Below are 19,511 nucleotides of genomic sequence, written 5' to 3' on the forward strand. Positions count from 1 at the left end.
GGCACAGAGGTCCGGCCCAGGGTGCCCACCAGGCCAATCCAAGTGCTACCAAACCCAGCGTGAGACAGGCAGGAATCCCTGCAAGTCCTTTGGCGTGGGCCGGCAGGGGCGGGGTGGGGGAGGCGGTCTAAAATGTCAAAGTCATGAAACTCAAAGCTGGAAACTGCTCTGGATTAAAGGAGCCTCAAGACAAGGGCCTCAGGCCGATGCCAGCTCTGCCCCCGGAGCAGGACAGGCAGTCAGGGACACACACGGGCACCCGAGCGCAGGGAGCTCTGAATGCGGACTGACCATCAGGTGCGGGTTTGACGGGAAGCTTCCTGAGTGTGGTCATGCTGTCGCAGTTTTGCAGAAGGAATGGCCGTGTTCCTGGCAGGTGCCCCACGTATGTAGGGCCCACAGGAAAGCTACGGTTGTGGAGAGTTCAGCAAATGCACGGAGTGGCCAGATTATGGTGACCTCTGAACGCATAATAGTCTGGCCACTCAGAGAGTGTGTGTGTGTGTGTGTGTGCATGAATTCGTTCATGGGTTGGGTCCGGCCAGCCTGGCCAAGGGGAGGGAACATGGGCAGTTGGCTGGCCTGCCTGCTGGTTGAGGGGACAATTTGCATATTAGCCTTTTATTATATTGGCTATACACTGAGTGGCCAGATTATTATGTGCTCAGAGATCATCATAATCTGGCCACTTAGTACAGAACTAAGCCAGGTTCCCTCTCCCCTCTCCCTACAATCATTCAGATGAGGAAGAACAAATACGTCTGTATCCATATGCATGGATACCTGGTCTGTACAGAAAGACAGAGAAAGCATAGTAACAGCAGGTGGATCTATCTAAAGGGCACACAGGCTAATTTTATTAGTTTTTCCATTTTTCAGGAGGTTTGATGTTTTTCAAAATAAGAAAGTTGGGAAATAATAAAAATGGTTTTTAAAAATTGTTAAATACCCAAAGCATTTTTATAAAAGCCTGACAGGACAGCCGGAGCCTCTTGTAGATTACGGCCTATTCTGTGAAATTTCTCCTTTGGGATTTTTATTGGGGGCATCGAATCAGTAATGAAAACTGCTCCGACCAGTAAAAAGAAGACTTGGGTGTGGCCGGGCTCCGGACCTGCTGGGTGCATGCCCCCTGCCTTGGCCCAATGGCCCTGTGGGCCCCGCCCCGTAAGACTAGATTTTAGTGTTTTATGAGTTAATTTTTGACTGGAATATTTTTAGTTCTTAAATACTGCCAATAAACTCCGAAACACAAACCAACAAGCCTGCAAATCATACCATGCACACCCACCGACAGGCGCCAGGGACCCAGGCAGCGCCATGTCCCCCCCCCCCCCCCCTGCCCCGGGACGTGCCCCCGCCCGCGGAGCTCACCCGGTGGCCCTGCGCCCTGCTGTCCTGGGTGCGGAAGGACACCTGACCCCCCTCCCGCCCCCCGGACGCGCCCCAGCCCGCGGGGCTCACCCGGTGGGCCTGCGCCCTGCTGTCCTGGGTGCGGAAGGACACCTGACCCCCCCCTCCTGCCCCCCGGACACGCCCCCGCCCGCGGAGCTCACCCGGTGGGCCTGCGCCGTGCTGTCCTGCGTGCGGAAGGACACCTGGGACTTGCCGTTGTCCAGGATGTGCCGGACGACGGGCACGCGGGCCACTTGCTCCCCGACGCTGACCAGGTGCTCGGGGTGCTCGAAGGACACTATGCCGTTGGCTGCGAGGGGCCGGCACAGTCAGAGGGGCCCAACCTCAGTCCCCCCTCTCCTCCCGCCCCTGCCGCCGCCTGGCCCAGACTCCGGCAGGCTGCCTGTCCCCCCGCACCCCACCGCTCTGGGGAGGGCCTGGGAGGGCCGAGGAAGGCGATGGGACATTTTCCCAGAAAGGGCTGAAGGGGCTGGGGCAGTGCCCAGCACACATCCTGGAGGGGCCAGGTGGGGGCACAGCCGAGGCGAGGCCCTGAGTGCAGGAGCAGCTTGCGTGTCCGTGATGTGAAGCCTTGCCCGCCCACTGGACAGGCCTGGGCACAGGGGCCCCACTCCTTCCTGCTCTGGTGGCCGGGCACCCCAGGAGGTCCAGCCAACGGCCTGGTTCAAAGGCCGGAGGGGAGAGGGCAGGGAGGGACGGGGCATGGCTCCAGGCAGACCCGGCTCCCGGGAGTGATTGTACGGGAAGCTCCGTGTAAGAGCCCGCGCCCATTTTACAGATGGAGAAACCAAGGCTCGCAGAGGTTACGTGACCTGCCCAGGCCCACAGCCAGGCCCACTTCCACGCGAATGCCAGGGGCCCCAGCTCCCCATCCTTATTCTGTTTTTTATCGATTCCAGAGGGAAGGGAGTGGGAGAGCGAGACACATCAACGATGAGAGAGAATCATTGATCGGCTGCCTCGTGCACGGCCCCCACTGGGGATCGAGCTTGCAACCTGGGCATGTGCCCTTGACCGGAATGGAACCCGGGACCCTCCCGTCCGCAGGCTGACGCTCTATCCACGGAGCCGCAGCAGCCAGGCCCGGACTCCCCCCGCCTCTCGCGCCCGCGCCCGGCCCACCTTGCTCCTTGATGATGGTGATGTTCACCAGGCGGCGGCCCAGCGTGGCGGTGCCCATGGGCACGTTGAGCGCCTCCACCAGCAGCTGCTTCTCGTCATCGTCCTCCGGCCGGATGAAGAGCGGCACCCGGACGTCCACCAGCTCCACGCCCTCCTGGAGCTCCACCATGCCCCGGGCGTCTGCGGGGCGGGGGGGGGGGGGGGGTCAGAGGTGGGCCGCACGGGGTGGGGGCAGGGGACACGGAGACCGGGGGGGGGGACACGGAGCCTGGGGGGGACACATGGAGCCGGGGGGGGGGGGACACGGAGCCCGGGGGGGGACACGGAGCCCGGGGGGGGGACACACGGAGACCGGGGGGGGGGACACACGGAGCCCGGGGGGGGACACAGAGCCGGGGGGGGACACACGGAGCCGGGGGGGGACACACGGAGCCGGGGGGGGGACACACGGAGCCCGGGGGGGACACACGGAGCCGGGGGGGACACGGAGCCCGGGGGGGGACACAGAGCCGGGGGGGGACACACGGAGCTGGGGGGGGGACACACGGAGCCAGGGGGGGACACACGGAGCCGGGGGGGGGACACACGGAGCCGGGGGGGGGGACACGGGGCCCGGGGGCGCCGCTCACCCTGGTCCGCGGTGAGGGTGTAGTACCCCGGCGCCACCTTGAGCTCGTGGAAGGCCCGCTGGGCCACGTGCTTCTCCGTCAGCTTGAGCAGGGCCTGCTTGGCCGAGCGGGGCGCCATCAGCACCGTGTCCACGATGGTGTGGTCCTGCCTGGGGGGCAGGAGGGTCAGGCGGCCGGGGGTGGCTCTGTGCCCGTCTTCCAGGCGAGATGAGGTTCCTCAGCACCAGGCCCGGCCGGCAGCCTCGGCCACGCCCTGGGCCTCCCCAGCGGCCGGGACTCCTCTGGGGAGCGGGCTGTCCTCGCCCCGAGAGGCAGGGCGCAGAGATGCTGCGGGTGCAGGCGTCCTGGCCCTATTTCCTTCCTTTTTTTTTTTTTTTTTTTTTTTGTCAATCCTCATTCGAGGATATTTTTCCATTGATTTTTATTATTTTTAAAAAATATGTATTTTACTGATTTTTTGCAGAGAGGAAGGGAGTGAGATAGAGAGTTAGAAACATCGACCAGCTGCCTCCTGCACTCCCCCCACTGGGGATGTGCCCAAACCAACGTACATGCCCTTGACCGGAATCGAACCTGGGACCCTTCAGTCCGCAGGCTGACGCTCTATCCGCTGAGCCAAACCCATTTTGGCTCCATTGATTTTTAGGGAGAGTGAGAGAGAGAGGGAAAGACAGAGGAACATCCATGTGAGAGAAGCACATTGCTGGGCTGCCTCCTGCACGTGCCCTGACCAAGGCCCAGGCTGGGAGGAGCCTGCCACCGAGGTACATGTGCTGGACCGGAATCGAACCCGGAACCCTTCGGTCTGCAGGCCGACGCTCTATCCACTGAGCCACACCAATGAGGGCCGGCCCTATTTCTTAATAACCAGGTGGCCTTCTGGAACCTTCTTTAGCCTCGGTTTGCAGGGGGCCACCCTGGTCTCCCTGTCTGAACAGGGCTGGCTCCTAGGAGGGCTCACGCCAGCATTTCTCAAATGCAGGTCCTTCCCCGTGACAGACACACGGCCTTCCCCACCTGCAGGATGGCCATGGGGCGGGGGTGGGGTAGGGGCAGGCGGGCAGGTGGCTGGGGCTGTCCCTCCTCGGGCACCCCCCCCCGCACCCCCCCCCTCGTGTCTTCAACTCACTTCTTGCCGGCGTTGGGCTGCTGCCTGTGGGGAGAAGAGGGGACGTGAGCCCGGGCCTGGGCGGCTCCCGCACCGGCCCGGCACCCGCCCGGCACCCGCCTGGCACCCGGCAGGACGCACCGGAACTTGGTCTGCTGGAGCTTGTGCGAGCCGGCGATCTGCCTGTACACCTCGTTCAGCTGCCGGGCAAGGGCGGGCGTGAGGGCCTGCCTGGGCCGGCCGGCCTCCGGGCCTCCTCCCCGCCGGGAGCCGCTCCCAGGAGCCGCCACCCCAGACCGTGCCCACGGAGGCCCCGTCCCACCGGGAGCACCCGGGTCCCAGGGGGCTGCCGGGGGCCCTCCCAGGTCCGGCCCGGCCCAGAGGCCCTTACGTTCTCCTCCACCTCCCGGCGCAGCTGGCCGCACTCCCGCGTGTCCGGCTTCAGCAGGTTCTCGGTGCACAGGCGGGCGAGGCGCAGGGACAGCCCGTAGGGCACTGGGGGGGCAAGGGGGGGCGTTAGCGCCTGGCATGGCGGGCACCGCAGAAGCCCCTCCAGGCCGGGGGGCACCACGGTAGCGCCACCACGAAGGGCCGAGGTGGCCAGGCCCGTGCCTGCACCCAGTGCAGGGAAAACGGAGCTGCAGTGAGCGTGCCCAGCTGCCAGGGCCCCGGGCCTCACCCAGCTCCGTGGGGTTGGTGCTGGCCGCGTGGCTGGCGAAGCCGGGCCGCTGCACGTTGTTGGTGACCTTCCAGCGCACCCGGTCGATGCCCTTGAAGTTGCCGCTGCGCAGCATGGGCGTGTCCAGGTGGTCGGAGGCCATGAGGCTCTCCCGCAGCATGTAGTGGTCCTCCTTGAAGCCCACGATGTGGCCTGCGGGCGGGTCCTCGGCGTGAGGCCCCTCTCCGGGTGCTCCCCGCGCCAGTCCTCCCCGCACCGCCCTCGGGGCAGCCCGGGGCCTGCTCCCCCGTCCCGCACTCGGCTGGGCAAGGAGTGGCCGGACCCCCACCCGCCGCCCCTGCCTCTGCCGATGCCAGGATGCCAGGCCCGTACCTCGGTTGCAGCAAGGGAGCAGTGCCAGGCATGCCTAGGGGACAAGGGGCGGGGGTGAGGGCTGGGACAGCTGCCCAGCCCAGTCACCCCGCCCCCGGCCACCCCCTCCCCACCCGCAGCGACGGCCCAGAGGCCGCAGTGCCTCCCCCAGACGCCAGGACAGCCGGGCAGCTGCAGGGACCAGGGGTGGGGCCCAGAGGGCGGCACAGAGGGTGACGGGCAGAGTGTTCCCAAAGTGTGTGCCGGGGGACCCTGGTCTTGCAAGATCCTCTGTAAAGTAAAGGTTCTCTGAGCAGGCCCCTTTGGGAGGCTCTGAGCTTATTGCCCTCCTACGGTGCCACCACGCCTCCGCTGGACCAGAGGCTCTGAGGAGTCCTGCAGAGGCCACGCGAGTTCAGTGTGTGTGGTCACAGAACTCTCTCCCTGTAACCCACGCTGCTGTCCCACAGCCTGGAGGCTCCCTCAGCGCAGCCTCCCAGGCCGGGCCGCCCCACCCTCTCCCGCCTCCTGTCTGTGTTCGCACTGCAACCGGCAGCTCCTGGAGGGAGGGCGTGGGCTCCCGGGCCTCTGCAGGTGGCTGACCCCAGGGCAGGTGCTCCCAGCCGGCCAGCCGCGGCTGGTGGCAGAGCCGAGGGGCTGGGCGGAGGGACGGGGGCATGAGAGCCTGGCAGAAGACCGGCCTCCGCCAGCTGCCAGGCCCCGGGCGGGCGGGCCGGGGCCGGAGTGGCACCTTGCAGCAGGCGCAGTACTTCCAGCAGAGCAGCAGCAGCAGCGCCAGGAGCAGCAGGAGGAAGATGAGCAGGGGGATGAGCCACCAGAAGGAGCCGGGAGGGCAGTCTGGGGGGAGGAGAAGGCGGGCTCAGCCCTGGCGCGGTCCGAGGGCCCCCACCCGGGGCCGCGCCAGCTCACCCTTCTTCCTGTGCACCAGCACCGTGCTGTTGGGCCCCGGAGAGCCGTCGCCCTCCACGGTGTAGCTGTAGTTACAGTCGTCGTCCTCGTCCCGGAAGGAGCAGCGCTCCACCACCTCCTCCGCTGCACACAGGCCGTCAGCGTCAGCGGTGCCCTCGCACCCGGGCCCGCCCCCAGGGCCGCCCCCACCCAGGGCCCACCCCAGCCAGGGCCCGTCCCCAGCCAGGGCCGCCCCCACCCAGGGCCCACCCCACCCAGGGCCCGTCCCCAGCCAGGGCCCGCCCCCTGAATCCCTGCCCCCCAGGGCTCACCCCCACCCAGGGTCCACCCCCACCCAGGACCCACCCCACCCAGGGCCCGCCCCCAGCCAGGGCCCGCCCCCTGAATCCCTGCCCCCCAGGGCCCTCCCCCTGGGTCCCTGCCCCCAGGGCCCACCCCCAGGGCCAGAGGCATCTCCCTGGGGAAGAACGCAAGTCCCTGCACAGACATGGGGCCTGCCCTGACCAGAAGCATCAGAGTCTGAAAATCTGTGCCCCCTCCCCATCCGGAGCCTCACCTGGGAGCTGGGCTTCTGGGAAAGTCTGACCCAGGGAGAGGACACTGTGGACCCCCATGGCCTGGCACAGGCCCCGCTGTGTTCACGCCCAGTCCGGGGGGGGGGGGCAGGGGGGCCTTTCCCAGACTCTTTGGTCCCTAACCAGCTCTGCCCGTGGCCCGGGTCTGTGTGCCTCCTGCCCGGAGTCCATGACCCTCCCAGGTCTGGAACCCTCATCTCACTGCGCAGCCTCAGCCTCAGTATATATATACACCAGAGGCCCAACGCATGAAATTCGTATAAGAGGGGTCTTTGCGGCTGCCTCGATCCTGAGGCTGCAGCCGGGCTGCGACTGGGTCGTCCGGACTGCCGTTCAATTGATTTGCATATTAGGTTTTATTACATATATATATATTTAAATATATATTTTCATTGCTTTCCGAGAGGAAGGGAGAGGGACAGATAGAAACGTCAATGATAAGAGAGAATCATTGATCGGCTGCCTCCTGCAGGCCCCCTACTGGGGATCGAGCTCACAACCAGGGCACATGCCCTTGACCAGAATCAAACCTGGACCCTTCAAGTCCACAGGCGGACGCTCTATCCACTGAGCCACACCGGCTAGGGCTGCACAGCCTCGATTCAGATGATGAGGCCCCTGCCCAGCTCTGTGCCCCTGTCCCGATCAGCGACACATCCTACCCCCCGGAATGCCCCTGGCCTGGGCTCTCGGCACCCCCGCCCCTCCGCCCCGCCCCTCACCGTTCTTCAGCTCGTCCACCATCTTGACCTTGAAGCTGCACTCCTCGCACGTGCGGCCCTTCTTCTCGCCGGTGCCCCAGGCCTGGCACTGCACGCAGGAGCGCAGGTCCTCGCAGAGGCCCAGGCGGACCTGGTGGGGGAGGAGGGGCCGGTGAGCGCCGTGCTGGGCCGGCCTCCGCCAGGCCTCTCTGCCAACCTCGCACCCCACCGGCTCCCGCAGCACCAGGCTCCGCCCCTCCTCCCACGGGCCCTGTGCCCGGTCCCCGTGCCCACGCCCCGAGACCCCGGCCTCACCGCCGAGTAGTTGATCTCGCAGATGGTGTCTGTGTAGAGGGACTGCTGGCTGCAGTGGCACCGGCCGCACTCGCAGTGGCCACGCCCGTTGCAGATGCCCTGGGGCGAGAGGGGGCACTGTGAGCCAGCGGCACCCCCATCCCTGCCCCAGGGGCTGGGCGGTCCGGACCGGATCCCCTTCGGCCGCCCCGCCCCGCCCGCCCCGTGCCAGGCCTACCCCGCTGCTGTCGATGCAGGTGGCGTTGCTGAGCGGGCAGTCACAGCTCAGGCCCGTCCAGCCGGGCTCACACTCACACCGGCCCATGGAGCAGCGGCCCCGGTCTGCGGGGAGGGGGAGGGGAGGGGAGAGCCCATCAGACCCGCGGTCCTGGTGGCCCTCCTGCCGGGGAGGGCCTGCGGGCGCTGAGCTCGGGGCAGAGCCATCTCCTCCTCAGTTTCTTCAAAAACCTTCCCTCCACCTGTTCCCCTCCATCCCGCTTCTACTTTCCCCTCTGCGGCCAGAGCGACCACCCCAAACACAAGTCCGACTGTGGGGCCCCCTGTTTAAGAGCCTCTATTGAGTCTTGGCAGATGCAATAAGGGAAAAGAGGAAACAAAACCTATCAGTATCTGGATGCCGAAACCGGTGTGGCTCAGTGGATAGAGCGTCGGCCTGTGGACTGAAGGGTCCCAGGTTCGATTCCGGTCAAGGGCATGTACCTTGGTTGCGGGCACATCCCCAGTGGGGGGTGTGCAAGAGGCAGCTGATCGATGACTCTCTCTCATCGATGTTTCTAACTCTCTTTAGCTCTCTCCCTCTCTGTAAAAAAAATCAATAAAATATATTAAAAAACAAAACCCAAAAAAACTGTCCTTACTTCCAAGTCTGGGAACCTGTCCCCAAGGCCTGGAAGAGTGCCCGGCAGCTGTGAGACCGCAGTGAGGCGGCGCCGAGCTCACCGTTGCAGAGGAAGCCGGAGGTGCGCGGGCACTGGAAGTTGTCGAACTCGCAGAACTGGCCCTCGTAGCGGCCGTCGCCGTAGCACACACAGCGCCCGCACTGGCACTCGCCGCGGCCGGAGCAGGGCTTGTCCTCGCCCGCCCGCAGGCACGGCTGGATGTCGCTCAGCGAGCCCGTGGAGCAGCTGCAGGTCTTGCCGCTCCTGAGGGAGGAGCCGGTCACTTCCCGCCGCCCGGGGCCCGGCCAGGCCTCGGACCCGCCCGTTTCACAGACGAGAGAACTGAGGCTCCCAGAGGGCCGCCTCCGAGTCCCGCCGGCGGCAGTGGCTGAACCAACTCAAACCTCCGCCCCCTGATCCCTTCCTCACGAAGGACGTGTCCAACGCACCCTTCCTAGGAGCTCCTCTCTGACTAGGTAACACATGCGTGTGTGTGTGTGTGTGTGTGTGTGTGTGTGGTTCAAAATACCAAAGGTTACCAAAAACCAGTGTGGCTCAGTGGGTAGAGCGTCGGCCTGCGGACTGAAAGGTCCCGGGTTCGATTCCGGTCAAGGGCATGTGCCTTGGTTGGGGGCACATCCCCAGTGGGGGAGTGGGGGGTGCAAGAGGCAGCTGATTGATGATTCTCTCTCATTGATGTTTCTAACTCTCTGTCCCTCTCCCTTCCTCTCTGTAAGAAAATCAATAAAATATATATTTTAAAAAATACAAGAGGTATGAAGTGCAGAGTCAGTCTCCCGCCCGGGCCTGTCCCCGGCCCAGCCCCCACGCCCTGAGGCCGGTTGTCCTGGTTCTCGCACGCCTTGCCAGCTGCGTCCTGCAGGTCTAAGCAGCTCGAAGGGCTTCGAACGGGACGCACCTCACAGGGTGCCCTCCCCCGTCAGGCCTGTGCGGGGCCCGGGGGAGCCGCTGGCAGGCTGGCGCCGCACTCACCAGCCCTCGTTGCACACGCAGTGTCCGCACATGAAGTCTCCGTTGCCGCTGCACCGAGGGGAGCCCGCCTCTCTTTGCTGGAACGGGAGCGTGCGGGGTGTAAGGGCCGGGGCGCGGGCAGGGGCGCAGGGTGGGCGCCTGGCTCCGCGGCCCCCCGCCCGGCACGCCGTACCAGCTCGCAGGCGCACAGGTCGCAGAGGATGCCCACGTCCATCCGGAGCCCGTCCGAGAAGGACGGCTTCAGGTGGATGTTGCCCTTCCGGTCCTGCTCGGGCAGCTGGCACACGTGCGTCCCGTCCACGTCCTCGATGGCCCGCAGCTGGACTTGGTAGGTGCCCTGCAGGGACCGGGCCCTCAGCCAAGGCAGCTCCGGATGTGCCGGGGGCCCGGCTCCCAGTTCCCTGCCCGCTCGCCCTCGGGGCTGAGGACCGGCTCGCTCTGGGCACATCACGTGACACCAGCAGGGACCCTCCTCCTCCGAGCGATCCTCTGAGCTCCGGGCAGGCGGACCCCGCTGTGCGGACGAGGTCACAGACACGCCGAGGGAGGTGCCCGGCTCACCCGAGGGGCCGACCCGGGGCCTTCGAACCCAGGCTGCCTGACTCCGGAGGCCGCCCGCCCGGCCCCGGGGCCCCGTGGACACGCACCACCTCTCCTCGCCGGATGTGAAAGGACCCAGTCTCCGTCTTCTGGAACATCTTGGAGGTGACCTCGGTCCGCAGGCCGCGGGGGCTGTCCAGGGCCCGGATGTCCAGGTTGGAGTGAATGCGCTAAAGGAGGGCAGGGGTCAGGGCCTGGGGGAGCTGGGCTCAGCCCCGGGGCCTGCTGTGCTCTGCCCTGTGTGGGGCCTGGGGTGGCATCAGGGTGGCAGGGCTCAGGCGGACTCCCCGGGACCCTGCCTCACTGGCCTGTCCTGTGTCTCCTCCCTGACTGGGGACACCCTTTGCCCAGGGCCTCCCCGCCCCGCCCGGGGGCCCGGCTCACGTTGAAAGCCTCCTGCAGCAGCTCCACGATGTTGGACGAGTCCTCCTGCAGCACGCCCAGCGAGGACACGGGGAAGTAGCGGTGCAGCTTCTGCGAGAGAGAGAGAGAGAGAGAGAGAGAGAGAGAGAGAGAGAGAGCCGGGCCGGCTGAGTGACAGCCGGCAGCACCCAGACCACAGCTCGGGGTTACCCCGCTTTGCAGAGGGATCGCGGAGGCCTGGACCCCGCTGCTGCAGCCAGAGTCCGACCTCTGAGCCCCGCCCGCCTGGTGAACCGGCCCAGGACCTCCCTGTCCCACCAGGGCGCCCCCCGGAGGCGCTGGCTGGCCGGGGCAGGAGTATGGGATGAAGGGAGGGAGCAGAGACGGAGAGAGAGGAGAGATGTCCGAGAAGACCCATGGCCCCCCCCCCTCCCCCTTTCTCGGCCGGTGAGGCCCAGTCACCTCGTAGTAGCTGTAGGAGTAGTTGGTGACGGCGAAGATGGGGATGATGTTGTGCTTGGCCAGCAGGCGCACCAGCGTGGGCACCGACGGGTAGTCCTGGGCCCGGTACTGGGTGTAGGAGCCCGTGGCGTCCAGGTGGCACTCCTCGTCGTTCCGGCGCAGGATGCCGGCCAGCACGTTGGCGCCGTCCGCCTCGTAGTGGAAGGCGGACTCGGTGGAGAACACCAGCAGGTGGGTGCTGTCAGGGCGCCAGCCGATGTCCCTCTGGGGAGAGCAAGGAGCGCGGTCACGGCGCGGGCGGGTGCGAAGGTGGACGTGGGTCCCCACGGGGGCGGAGGGGCCGGCGAGGCCACGGGGCGGACGCATGCCGTCGTCATTAATGAGCGGACGACGGGAGCCGGTCACGGGGGAGGCGATGGGTGCGGGTCTGTGCCCACCCTGGGCGCCATGCAGGATCTGACCGGGGCTGAAAGCGGTGTGGCTCAGTGGATAGAGCCAGACTAGGCCTGCAGACTGAAAGGTCCCGGGTTCGATTCCGGTCCAGGACATGTACCTTGGTTGCGGGCACGTCCTCAGTGGGGGGTGTGCAGGAGGCAGCTGATTAATGTTTCTCTCTCATCGATGTTTCTAGCTCTCTATCCCTCTCCCTTCCTCTCTGTAAAAAGTCAATAAAATATATTTAAAAATATATATATATATATTTGCATACTCGCTGATTGGCCAAAGGAAAAAAAAAAAAAGATCTGACCAGGGCCATCCGACTCCCCCAAGGTCTTAACCCCCTCCCCCCCCAACGCTTTAACTGCATAGGAGCATGCGCCCCACGCAACGTTAGTGAGAAGGCCCAGCAGCGGACGGCACTTGGTTAGGCGGTAGACGGGATGATTGTGGAGACGATTACAGGAGATAAGATGCGCAAAGTGAAAAGAAGCAAGTCTCAGGATTCCAGCCACAGGGAACAAGGAAACGGGAGCCAGCTTGGCCGGCGGGACCCCCGTGGCTGCCGTCTGACTGTGGCGGCGCCATGGCTATTTCTGTCCTTTGCTTCCCACGCTGTCTAGTACATGGGCCTATTCTTTTCAAAACGGGAAAACATTGACGTGCACGTAAAACCAAGTGCCTGCTTCAGTGGCCCGGCACTGATGGAGACCGGGCAGCCCGTGGGAGCCTGGCATCAGGGAGGAGACCAGGTGGGAGGCTGTTATCAGGGCTCGGAAGGTTCCAGAGATCCGGGACTCACGTCTGCCCCGCCCGCCAATGCCCAGGGCGAGGGGCTGTGGCTCCCGGCACAAGGAAAGCCGCACGGCAACGGAGGGCCGCCCAGAGCGTCTGGGGGCGTGGGGCCTCGCCGGGCCTCGGGCAGGTGGTGGGCAGCGGTGCCCGGGCAGAGAAGCCCCCCCCCCCCCGGGGCCCCTCGCGCACCGTGCACACGGCCGTCTGCAGGATGGCGTCGAAGCCGCCCTCGGGGGCGTCCAGGTTGCCCGAGATGCGCTCCTGCTGCAGCTTCCTCCGGAACTCGGCCACGTCATGGGTGAGGCTGATGACGTTCTTGAAGGAGAAGGGGGCGTCGCTGTTGGGCCAGGGCTCCTTCAGCCTGGGCAGAGGGGGCGGGAGAGTCAGGCCAGGACCCGCCCGCCCGTCCTCCCTGGGAGGCCGCCCCCTCCCTCGGGCAACAGCCAGGACCCTGCCCCCCGGCCACTCACTTCTCCGGCCGCATGTCCGTCTGAGGGACGCTGACCTTGTCCACAAACTTGCCGAATCCAATGGTGTAGTCGCTGGTGAGCAGGCTCAGGACCCGGGCTGGGCGTCAACAGGGAAGAGCGAGGGGGGCTGAGCCGCAGCCCCAGCGCCGTGGGGGGCGGGGCCGGCTGGGGGGGGGGAGGCGGCCTCTGCGGACACACAGCCCTCGTCCCTCCTCACAGGTGAGGGCCTGGGACCCGGGTCCCAGCGTCCTGCAGGGGCCGCCGGAGAGGGCAGCCTTCTCCCGAATCCCAGGCCCTGGGACGCTCCCCTGAGAACGTGGGGCGTCCTGGGTGTGTGTGTGTGTGTGTGTGTGTGTGTGTGTGTGTGTGTGCTGTCCTTCCTGTGGGGCAGGGCAGCTGTCCTGAGCCCCGGCCGCTGAGCAGGTGCCCAGCCAGCGGGCGAGGCCCCTGCCCCCTCCCCCGCCCCCGTCCTCCGTGCTGGCTGGCCGTACCCAGGTGCTCCCCCATCTGCTTGAGGTTGTCCAGGTCGTCGGACATGGAGTTGGAGAAGTCCATGAGGATGTACAGGTCCACGGGGCTCTCCAGCGGCTCGAACACCTCCAGCTCGAAGAGCCGCTCCTCTCCGGGCCGCAGCAGGACCTGCAGGGCCTGGGGCCACACCTGGCTGCGGCGCTGGGTGGTGTCGATCTGGGTCTCCTGTGCCGGGCGGGCGGAGGACACAGAGGGGTCACTCCGGATGCTGGCGGTGCTCCCTGCCGGCGGGGGCAGGGACCCCGCACACGCCGCCCCGGCCCCGGCCCGCCCGCACCTCCGTGATCTCGAAGCTGCTCTCCATGACCACCACGCTCTCCGGCCGGCAGCCCGCGGCCAGCAGCTCCGTCTGCGTGTTGCAGCGCCGGTCCTTGAACTCCTGGCCGGAAAGAGACGGGTCAGGGGGCGCGGTGCCTGCCCCTGGATGTGTCCCTCTGAGTCCCCCGACCTCGCCCGTCTCCCACGCCCGCCGCCAGGGGGTGAGGGGGCCGGGAGGGCACAGGGCGGCGGCGGCTGACCTGGTCGGTGCAGTAGGCGCAGTCCTTGTCCACACGGATGCACTCGGTGCAGCTCTTCACCTGGGCCTTGCGGCAGCGGTTGGCTGGTGGGGACCGGGCAGACACTGAGCTGCACCCCGAGACGGGCCATCCCCACCTGCACCCGCACTGGAGGGGCGGGGTCTCCCCAGTTCACGGAGGAAACGGAGGCGGCGGCTGCGCGGTCTGCCCCCGGGGGTACACCTAGACCTGGGGCTCGCGCCTGGACCTTGTCAGACTGGAGTGCCGGCCCATTTGCTGGGGGGACCCCCTGGCCGCTCCATCCCCTGCCCAAGGCCCGACTCAATAGGCTGTCAGCAAAGGAATGAGCTAAAACTCCTGTAATTCCCGCTGGTTCTATTCGGTTTAAACCACAGTGAAGACCTACTAGGTGCACCCTGTGCCCAGTGGGTGGTCTCCTGGGCCCCAGACGATGGCCTGTGGTCACTGTTGAACCACGGGGCTGGCCAGAGCGGTGGGAGCCCTGACCTGCGGTCGCTGCCAATCCCTGGGGTGTAAACACTGCCCTGGTCCCCCTCACCCTGTCCACACGGCCACCACCCGCAGGCCACATCCCATTTCACGGAGGAGGGGCGGCAGCCTCGGGAGGAGGGGGTGGCAGGGGCACCAGGTGGTGAGTCACCGGTCTCTGCCCCGGATTCCAGGCCTCAGCACATCCTGCCTGAGCTCCGTTCCCTGAGGGCATCTTCTCTCTCCCAGACCAAGGTCCTCCCCTCTCCTCCCCTGCCCTCCCCTGCCCTCCCCGCCTCCCCTTGTTCTCCAGCCGCAGGGCTCATGGCTCCCCAGCCCCCACCGGGGAGCCCCCACCGTGGGCCGTGGCCATTGGTTGAATGGCTCAGACAGAGGCCCGGCATGTGAGGTGTGTCAGGAGGGGTGCCCACACAGGAGGGTGCCCGCACAGGAGGGGTGCCCACACCACAGAGGGTGCCTGCACAGGAGGGGTGCCCGCACAGGGGGGGTGCCCGCACAGGGGGGGTGCCCGCACAGGGGGGGTGCCCGCACAGGGGGGGTGCGCGGGGCCTGTGGGACTCACCCATGGCCCCGGGGACGCTGGCGCTCAGCAGGGCTGCCAGCAGCAGCCTGGCCCACGGGCTGGGCCGCGGCCCCGCCATCCTCTTCCTCCTGCGGGACAGACAGCAGTTCACGCCGGCGCCGAGCAGAGTGGTGTCTGGTCCCGGCACGGCCAGGCCCCCGTTCCCGTGTGCCTTTGGGGCTCTGGGCTGCTTCCTGCCGGCCCTGAGGGCAGGGCTGCTTCCGACCGCCTTCCAGACCCCAGAGGGCCTGGTCAGGCTGGGCAGGGACAGGGCCCCCAACACGGGCCACTCTCCCTCCTCCCCTCTCCGCCCTGGCCCTTCCCTCTGTGGGTGGGCAGCCAGGAGGAGAGGGTCCCTCCCCATATCTGATATCCGGGGCCTCGGAGAGGAGGAGGGGCGCCCTGCCCTCAGCGGGGCTCCGTGAGGGCTGCCCCCTCACAGGCGGGTTCCCTGCCCCACACCCCCCTCTGCTGCCCCGCAGTTGAGTGGCGAGGCCTCTGAGTAGCTCACCCTTTCACAAGTTCGCCTGGAGACAGAGCGCAGCCCCGTCTGCCCCCCCCATGCACACACACTCACGCGCACACACATTCACACCCACACAAACATGTGCATACACACTCACACACATGCACACACATGCACACTCACACACACACACACTGTGCCAGCCGCCCAGGAGCCTCGTCTGCCTCGGTCAGCCCATCGGCGGCCTGCAGGGCAGGCACAGCGCCGCCCCGGACAGGGAGAGGGCTGGCAGCGCCCAGGCCTGCAGAGCCGGGCAGAGCCGGGCAGAGCCGGGCCCGGGGGCCTCCTCCCCGCGGGAGCCGGTCAGTGACAGAGCAGCGTCCCGCTACGCCCAGGCTGAGGGCTAGGCTCCTCGGTCAGGCTCACACAAGCAGCAGCCAGTGACCCATCCACGGGTGGGACAGCCAGCACTCTCTGAGCTCTCTCCCTCCTTCCTCTTCCTCTGAAATCAGTCCATAAAACCAGCCTGCCTCTCTCAGGGCCGGTCCCCAGGGACTGGGCCGCCCCGTGCCCGTCGGCCCCCGCTCCCCCGTCCTTTCCCAGCCCTGGGCTCGAGGGGCAGGGCGGCTCCGAGGGCTGAGGCGCCCACAGTGCCGGGCAGGCCGGGGAGTGGGGGCCGGGGGGCAGGCCCGGAAGGGGGAGGCGGGGGCAGGCACTGCCTCTCTCCCTCCGAAGGCACGTGGCCCCGGAGGCCCCAGCAGCTCCAGCACCCCCGGCTCCTGGAGGGAAATGACTTCCCTGCAGCCGCGGGTGCGGGCACCACACCCACATGACACACAGCGCGGGCTGCGCTCAGGGCGCCCTGGGCACCATTCCTCACGCGGGTGTGGGTGCAGGCTCTCACCCTCCATGCCCACACTGGCCATGGCGGCGGGAGCCCAGCACCGCCGGGGCCTGGCTGCTCTTGAACCGACCCAGTGGGGGTGCTCAGCACCCCGTTTCCCAGTGAGGAGACAAGACACCCGCCGCCAGCAGTGGGGGAGCCTGGATGGGATCCCCATTTGACCTCCGGGCTGACCCCCCGAGGCTGTAACGAGGGGTTCGGGGGCTAGTCATGCACTCGAGTGTTTTGTTTGACTCAACTTGTGTTCACAACGTTTTAAACGTGGTTTTCAACATGAAAAGCAATGTGGCGTCACATTAAAGTTAGGGTGGTAGCCGAAACCGGTGTGGCTCAGTGGATAGAGCGTCGGCCTGCGGACTGAAGGGTCCCAGGTTCGATTCCGGTCAGGGGCATGTACCTTGGTTGCGGGCACATCCCCAGTAGGGGGTGTGCAGGAGGCAGCTGATCGATGTTTCTCTCTCATCGATGTTTCTAACTCTCTATCCCTCTCTGTAAAAAAAATCAATAAAATATATTTTTTTAAAAAGTTAGGGTGGCGGGCTTATCAGAGGGTGTGGCTATGTCGGGCTGAGTCCCCCCTCCCTGACCAGCCCCATGGACCAGCCAGGTCCTGAGAATGCGGGACTGCCACCTCGTGGGTGACCCTGCAGCACAGAGGACAAGTGCATGGCCACCCGCCGGGCCCGCAGGGGCCGGGGCTCAGAGCGCTCCCACCCCACCCCCACCCCTGGGACCACTCGGCCCACGAGCACCGCCCGCCATGGCCCGCCCTCCCACCTTCCCACTTCCTGGCCCCTCCGCGGAAACCGAGAGACAGGCACCCTTTCCTGCTTCCCAGGATGGGGCCTCAGCCCTCACGGCCAGCTCTGTGGGAGGCAGCACACCCGGCCACTGATGCCCCGCCTCGGGCTGGGGCTCGGTGTGGCCAAGCCACCAGGCAGGGGCAGGAGCCCAGCCTGGAGCCACACCGGAGGGCCAGCCCCCGCCCCCCCCCCCCGTGGGCCCAGCAGGTGGGCAGGGGCTGCTCAGAGGAGGTCACAGGGTGGCACAGCCCCGGGGCTGCTGCTGCTGAGACCTGGGAGCTTCCTGGAGGAGGTGCCCCAGCCGCTCTGTGGGGAGGGCGGGCGTGTGCTCAGCCCAGAGGAGAGTCAGGGACTCCCCAGGCCCCAGGGGACGGGCCCCCCTGCCCCTCCCGCCCCAGGCCCTGCCCAGCCCAGCAGCCAGGGCCCTGGCCTCTGCGTGGCTGTTCCCTCCACCTTCTTTGCAAACGCAAACCCCGGAGTCTGCTGCGCTCTGCCCGTGTCTCCTGCCCACCCACCCACCCACCGGCACCCGGGCCCCGCTGCCTGCACCTTCCTCCGGTCAGAGGCTGCTGCGCTGTGCCCGTGTCTCCTGCACACCCACCACCCGCACCCGGGCCCCTCTGCCCGCACCTTCCTCCGGTCAGAGGGCTGATGGCCAAGCGCGTCCCCCCCCAGGCCCCCCCGCCTCTGCCCCTGGGCAACCTGGCAGGCTTGGCACTGGCCCCGTGCAGCATGGGCAGGGGGGCCAGCGCCGGCCAGACTCCAGGAAGGGGAAGAACTGGGAAACAAAAGCCAGCCGGCACTCCCACCCCACTCCCCTGCACCCGCCCCGGCCCCGGAGTGCCCCCTTCTCCCGCCGATCTCAGAACCCGCAGAGCCCTGTGGGCCAGGGGACCCGGAGGGCGGGCGGGGTGCCTCCCGGGGACCTCTGACTGCCTTCCCGCCCCTGCCCCTGCCCCTGGCCCTGCCCTGCCCCTGGCCCTGCCCTGCCCCTGCCTCTGCCCCTGCCTCTGCCCCTGCTCCCTGCCCCTGCCCCCTGCCCCTGCCTCTGCCAGGCGGGGGCCTCACCTACCTGGACGCCCTCCCCGCACCAGGCTCCTGGGCTCCTGGGCTCCTGGGCGGCGGGCTCCTGGGCTCCTGGGCGGTGGGTGGCGGGCGGCGGGCTCCTGGGCGGCTGGGCAGCGGGCTCCTGGGCGGCGGCGGCGGGCTCCTGGGCTCCTGGGCGGTGGGCGGTGGGCGGAGGCGGCGGGCGGCGGGCTCCTGGGCGGCGGGCGGCTCTCGGAGCTCTCGGCCGGCGGCGGGAGCGTGGGGCGCGGCGGCGGGAGGCCCGCTTTATGGGCGGCGGCGGCAGGTAGAGGAGGCGCTGGTGAGTCAGGCCGGGCGCATTCCTGCATGCGGCGCACACCTGTCGGGGCAGGAGCGGCGCAGCCGCCCGCCCCTCCGGAAAGGACTGCGGCTCCGGCTCCCGGACCCGGCGGGCGGCGTGGCCGGGGAGGAGCCACCCGGGCGGCGCGGCCCTCCCGCCCTCCCGCTCCCGGTGCTGGGGCGGCCCCTCCGCCCGCGCCCGCGGCTGCGTCCGTCCAGCCGGACGGCAATGAGCGGGCACCACCGCCCCTCCTGTGCCAGCGCAGGGGCGGGCCCAGAAACTGCCCCGAGCCGGGTCTGCCCTTCGCTAGGTTCTCCCGTCCCCACCGCCCAGCCCCCACATGTGTCCAGAGGGCGGTCAGCTAGGACGAGGGCCCTCAGGCAACCACTCAAACCTCCTTCCCTGGTGAACAACCATCCAGAGGCCAGCGCCCGCCCGCACTCCGATCGCTGTAGTTCTTCACGTGCTGGTTCACACACCTGCCCTCCCGCCTCCCCCTGCCCTCTCTCCTGGGCTCCAACAGAGCTGGAGCCTCCAGGCTGGCCAGACCCCACCGTCCATTTCTCCAGCCCCACCTGCCAACAGTGCCACTCTGCAGGTCCCTGGCAGCCCGGCTGCACCCTGCCACTTCCGGCCACCACGCTGGTCCCAAAGGACCTGTCTGAGGTCTCTCCTCCACTGGCTGGACCCTGAGGATGGGCGCTCTAGCACATCTTTCTGTCCCCAGCTCCTCCACAGTCGGGCACGTGCGGTGCTCTCTCAGGCGAGCAGTGCTCCACCCTGGCGTGGCCGAGCCCAGCCTCAGGGCTCTTGTGGGTCAGTGACGGTGGGAGCAGCTGGGAGCCACTGCCCAGCCGCCTCTGAGCGCTGCCCTGCACGGGCATTCGGTGAGGCTGGCTCTGGGCTGGGAGCACTGTGGAAGGAGCCCGCTTGGTGGCGGTCCTCAGGTCTAAGACAAGCCCCCGGTTCCCCAGGTTTCTGGGAGTCTGGAATGTCCTAGCCTGGAGTCTGTGTGTGGACCTGGGG

At 67.2% G+C, this 19,511-nt stretch overlaps 1 protein-coding gene across 3 annotated transcripts in view; it reads right to left on the minus strand.

Moving 5' to 3' along the window:
* Positions 1-18,605, minus strand: part of ITGB4 (integrin subunit beta 4) — a 28,222-nt gene extending 9,617 nt beyond the window's left edge. The window contains exons 1-27 of one of the 3 annotated variants that reach the window (XM_084862648.1): positions 18,192-18,605; positions 14,947-15,035; positions 13,875-13,957; positions 13,634-13,735; positions 13,317-13,521; positions 12,826-12,922; positions 12,545-12,716; positions 11,123-11,386; positions 10,682-10,771; positions 10,345-10,467; positions 9,870-10,034; positions 9,698-9,774; positions 8,766-8,968; positions 8,044-8,147; positions 7,827-7,925; positions 7,533-7,662; positions 6,236-6,358; positions 6,057-6,163; positions 5,327-5,360; positions 4,955-5,146; positions 4,667-4,770; positions 4,417-4,475; positions 4,297-4,320; positions 3,168-3,316; positions 2,539-2,718; positions 1,599-1,705; positions 1,465-1,506 (exon numbers count right to left, since the gene is read on the minus strand). In XM_084862648.1, coding sequence (XP_084718774.1) covers positions 1,465-1,506; positions 1,599-1,705; positions 2,539-2,718; positions 3,168-3,316; positions 4,297-4,320; positions 4,417-4,475; positions 4,667-4,770; positions 4,955-5,146; positions 5,327-5,360; positions 6,057-6,163; positions 6,236-6,358; positions 7,533-7,662; positions 7,827-7,925; positions 8,044-8,147; positions 8,766-8,968; positions 9,698-9,774; positions 9,870-10,034; positions 10,345-10,467; positions 10,682-10,771; positions 11,123-11,386; positions 12,545-12,716; positions 12,826-12,922; positions 13,317-13,521; positions 13,634-13,735; positions 13,875-13,957; positions 14,947-15,025 — 3,114 coding nt within the window. In that variant the 5' untranslated portion in view covers positions 15,026-15,035; positions 18,192-18,605. Of the gene's footprint in view, positions 1-1,464; positions 1,507-1,556; positions 1,706-2,538; positions 2,719-3,167; positions 3,317-4,296; positions 4,321-4,416; positions 4,476-4,666; positions 4,771-4,954; positions 5,147-5,326; positions 5,361-6,056; positions 6,164-6,235; positions 6,359-7,532; positions 7,663-7,826; positions 7,926-8,043; positions 8,148-8,765; positions 8,969-9,697; positions 9,775-9,869; positions 10,035-10,344; positions 10,468-10,681; positions 10,772-11,122; positions 11,387-12,544; positions 12,717-12,825; positions 12,923-13,316; positions 13,522-13,633; positions 13,736-13,874; positions 13,958-14,946; positions 15,036-18,191 lie in introns of all 3 variants that reach the window. The other 2 variants (XM_084862647.1, XM_084862649.1) reach the window with 2 other exon arrangements.
* Between the last annotated feature and the right edge of the window lie 906 nt (positions 18,606-19,511).

This window comes from Pipistrellus hanaki (genome assembly GCF_964339955.1).
Source record: "Pipistrellus hanaki genome assembly, chromosome: 16".
Taxonomy (NCBI): Eukaryota; Metazoa; Chordata; class Mammalia; order Chiroptera; family Vespertilionidae; genus Pipistrellus; species Pipistrellus hanaki.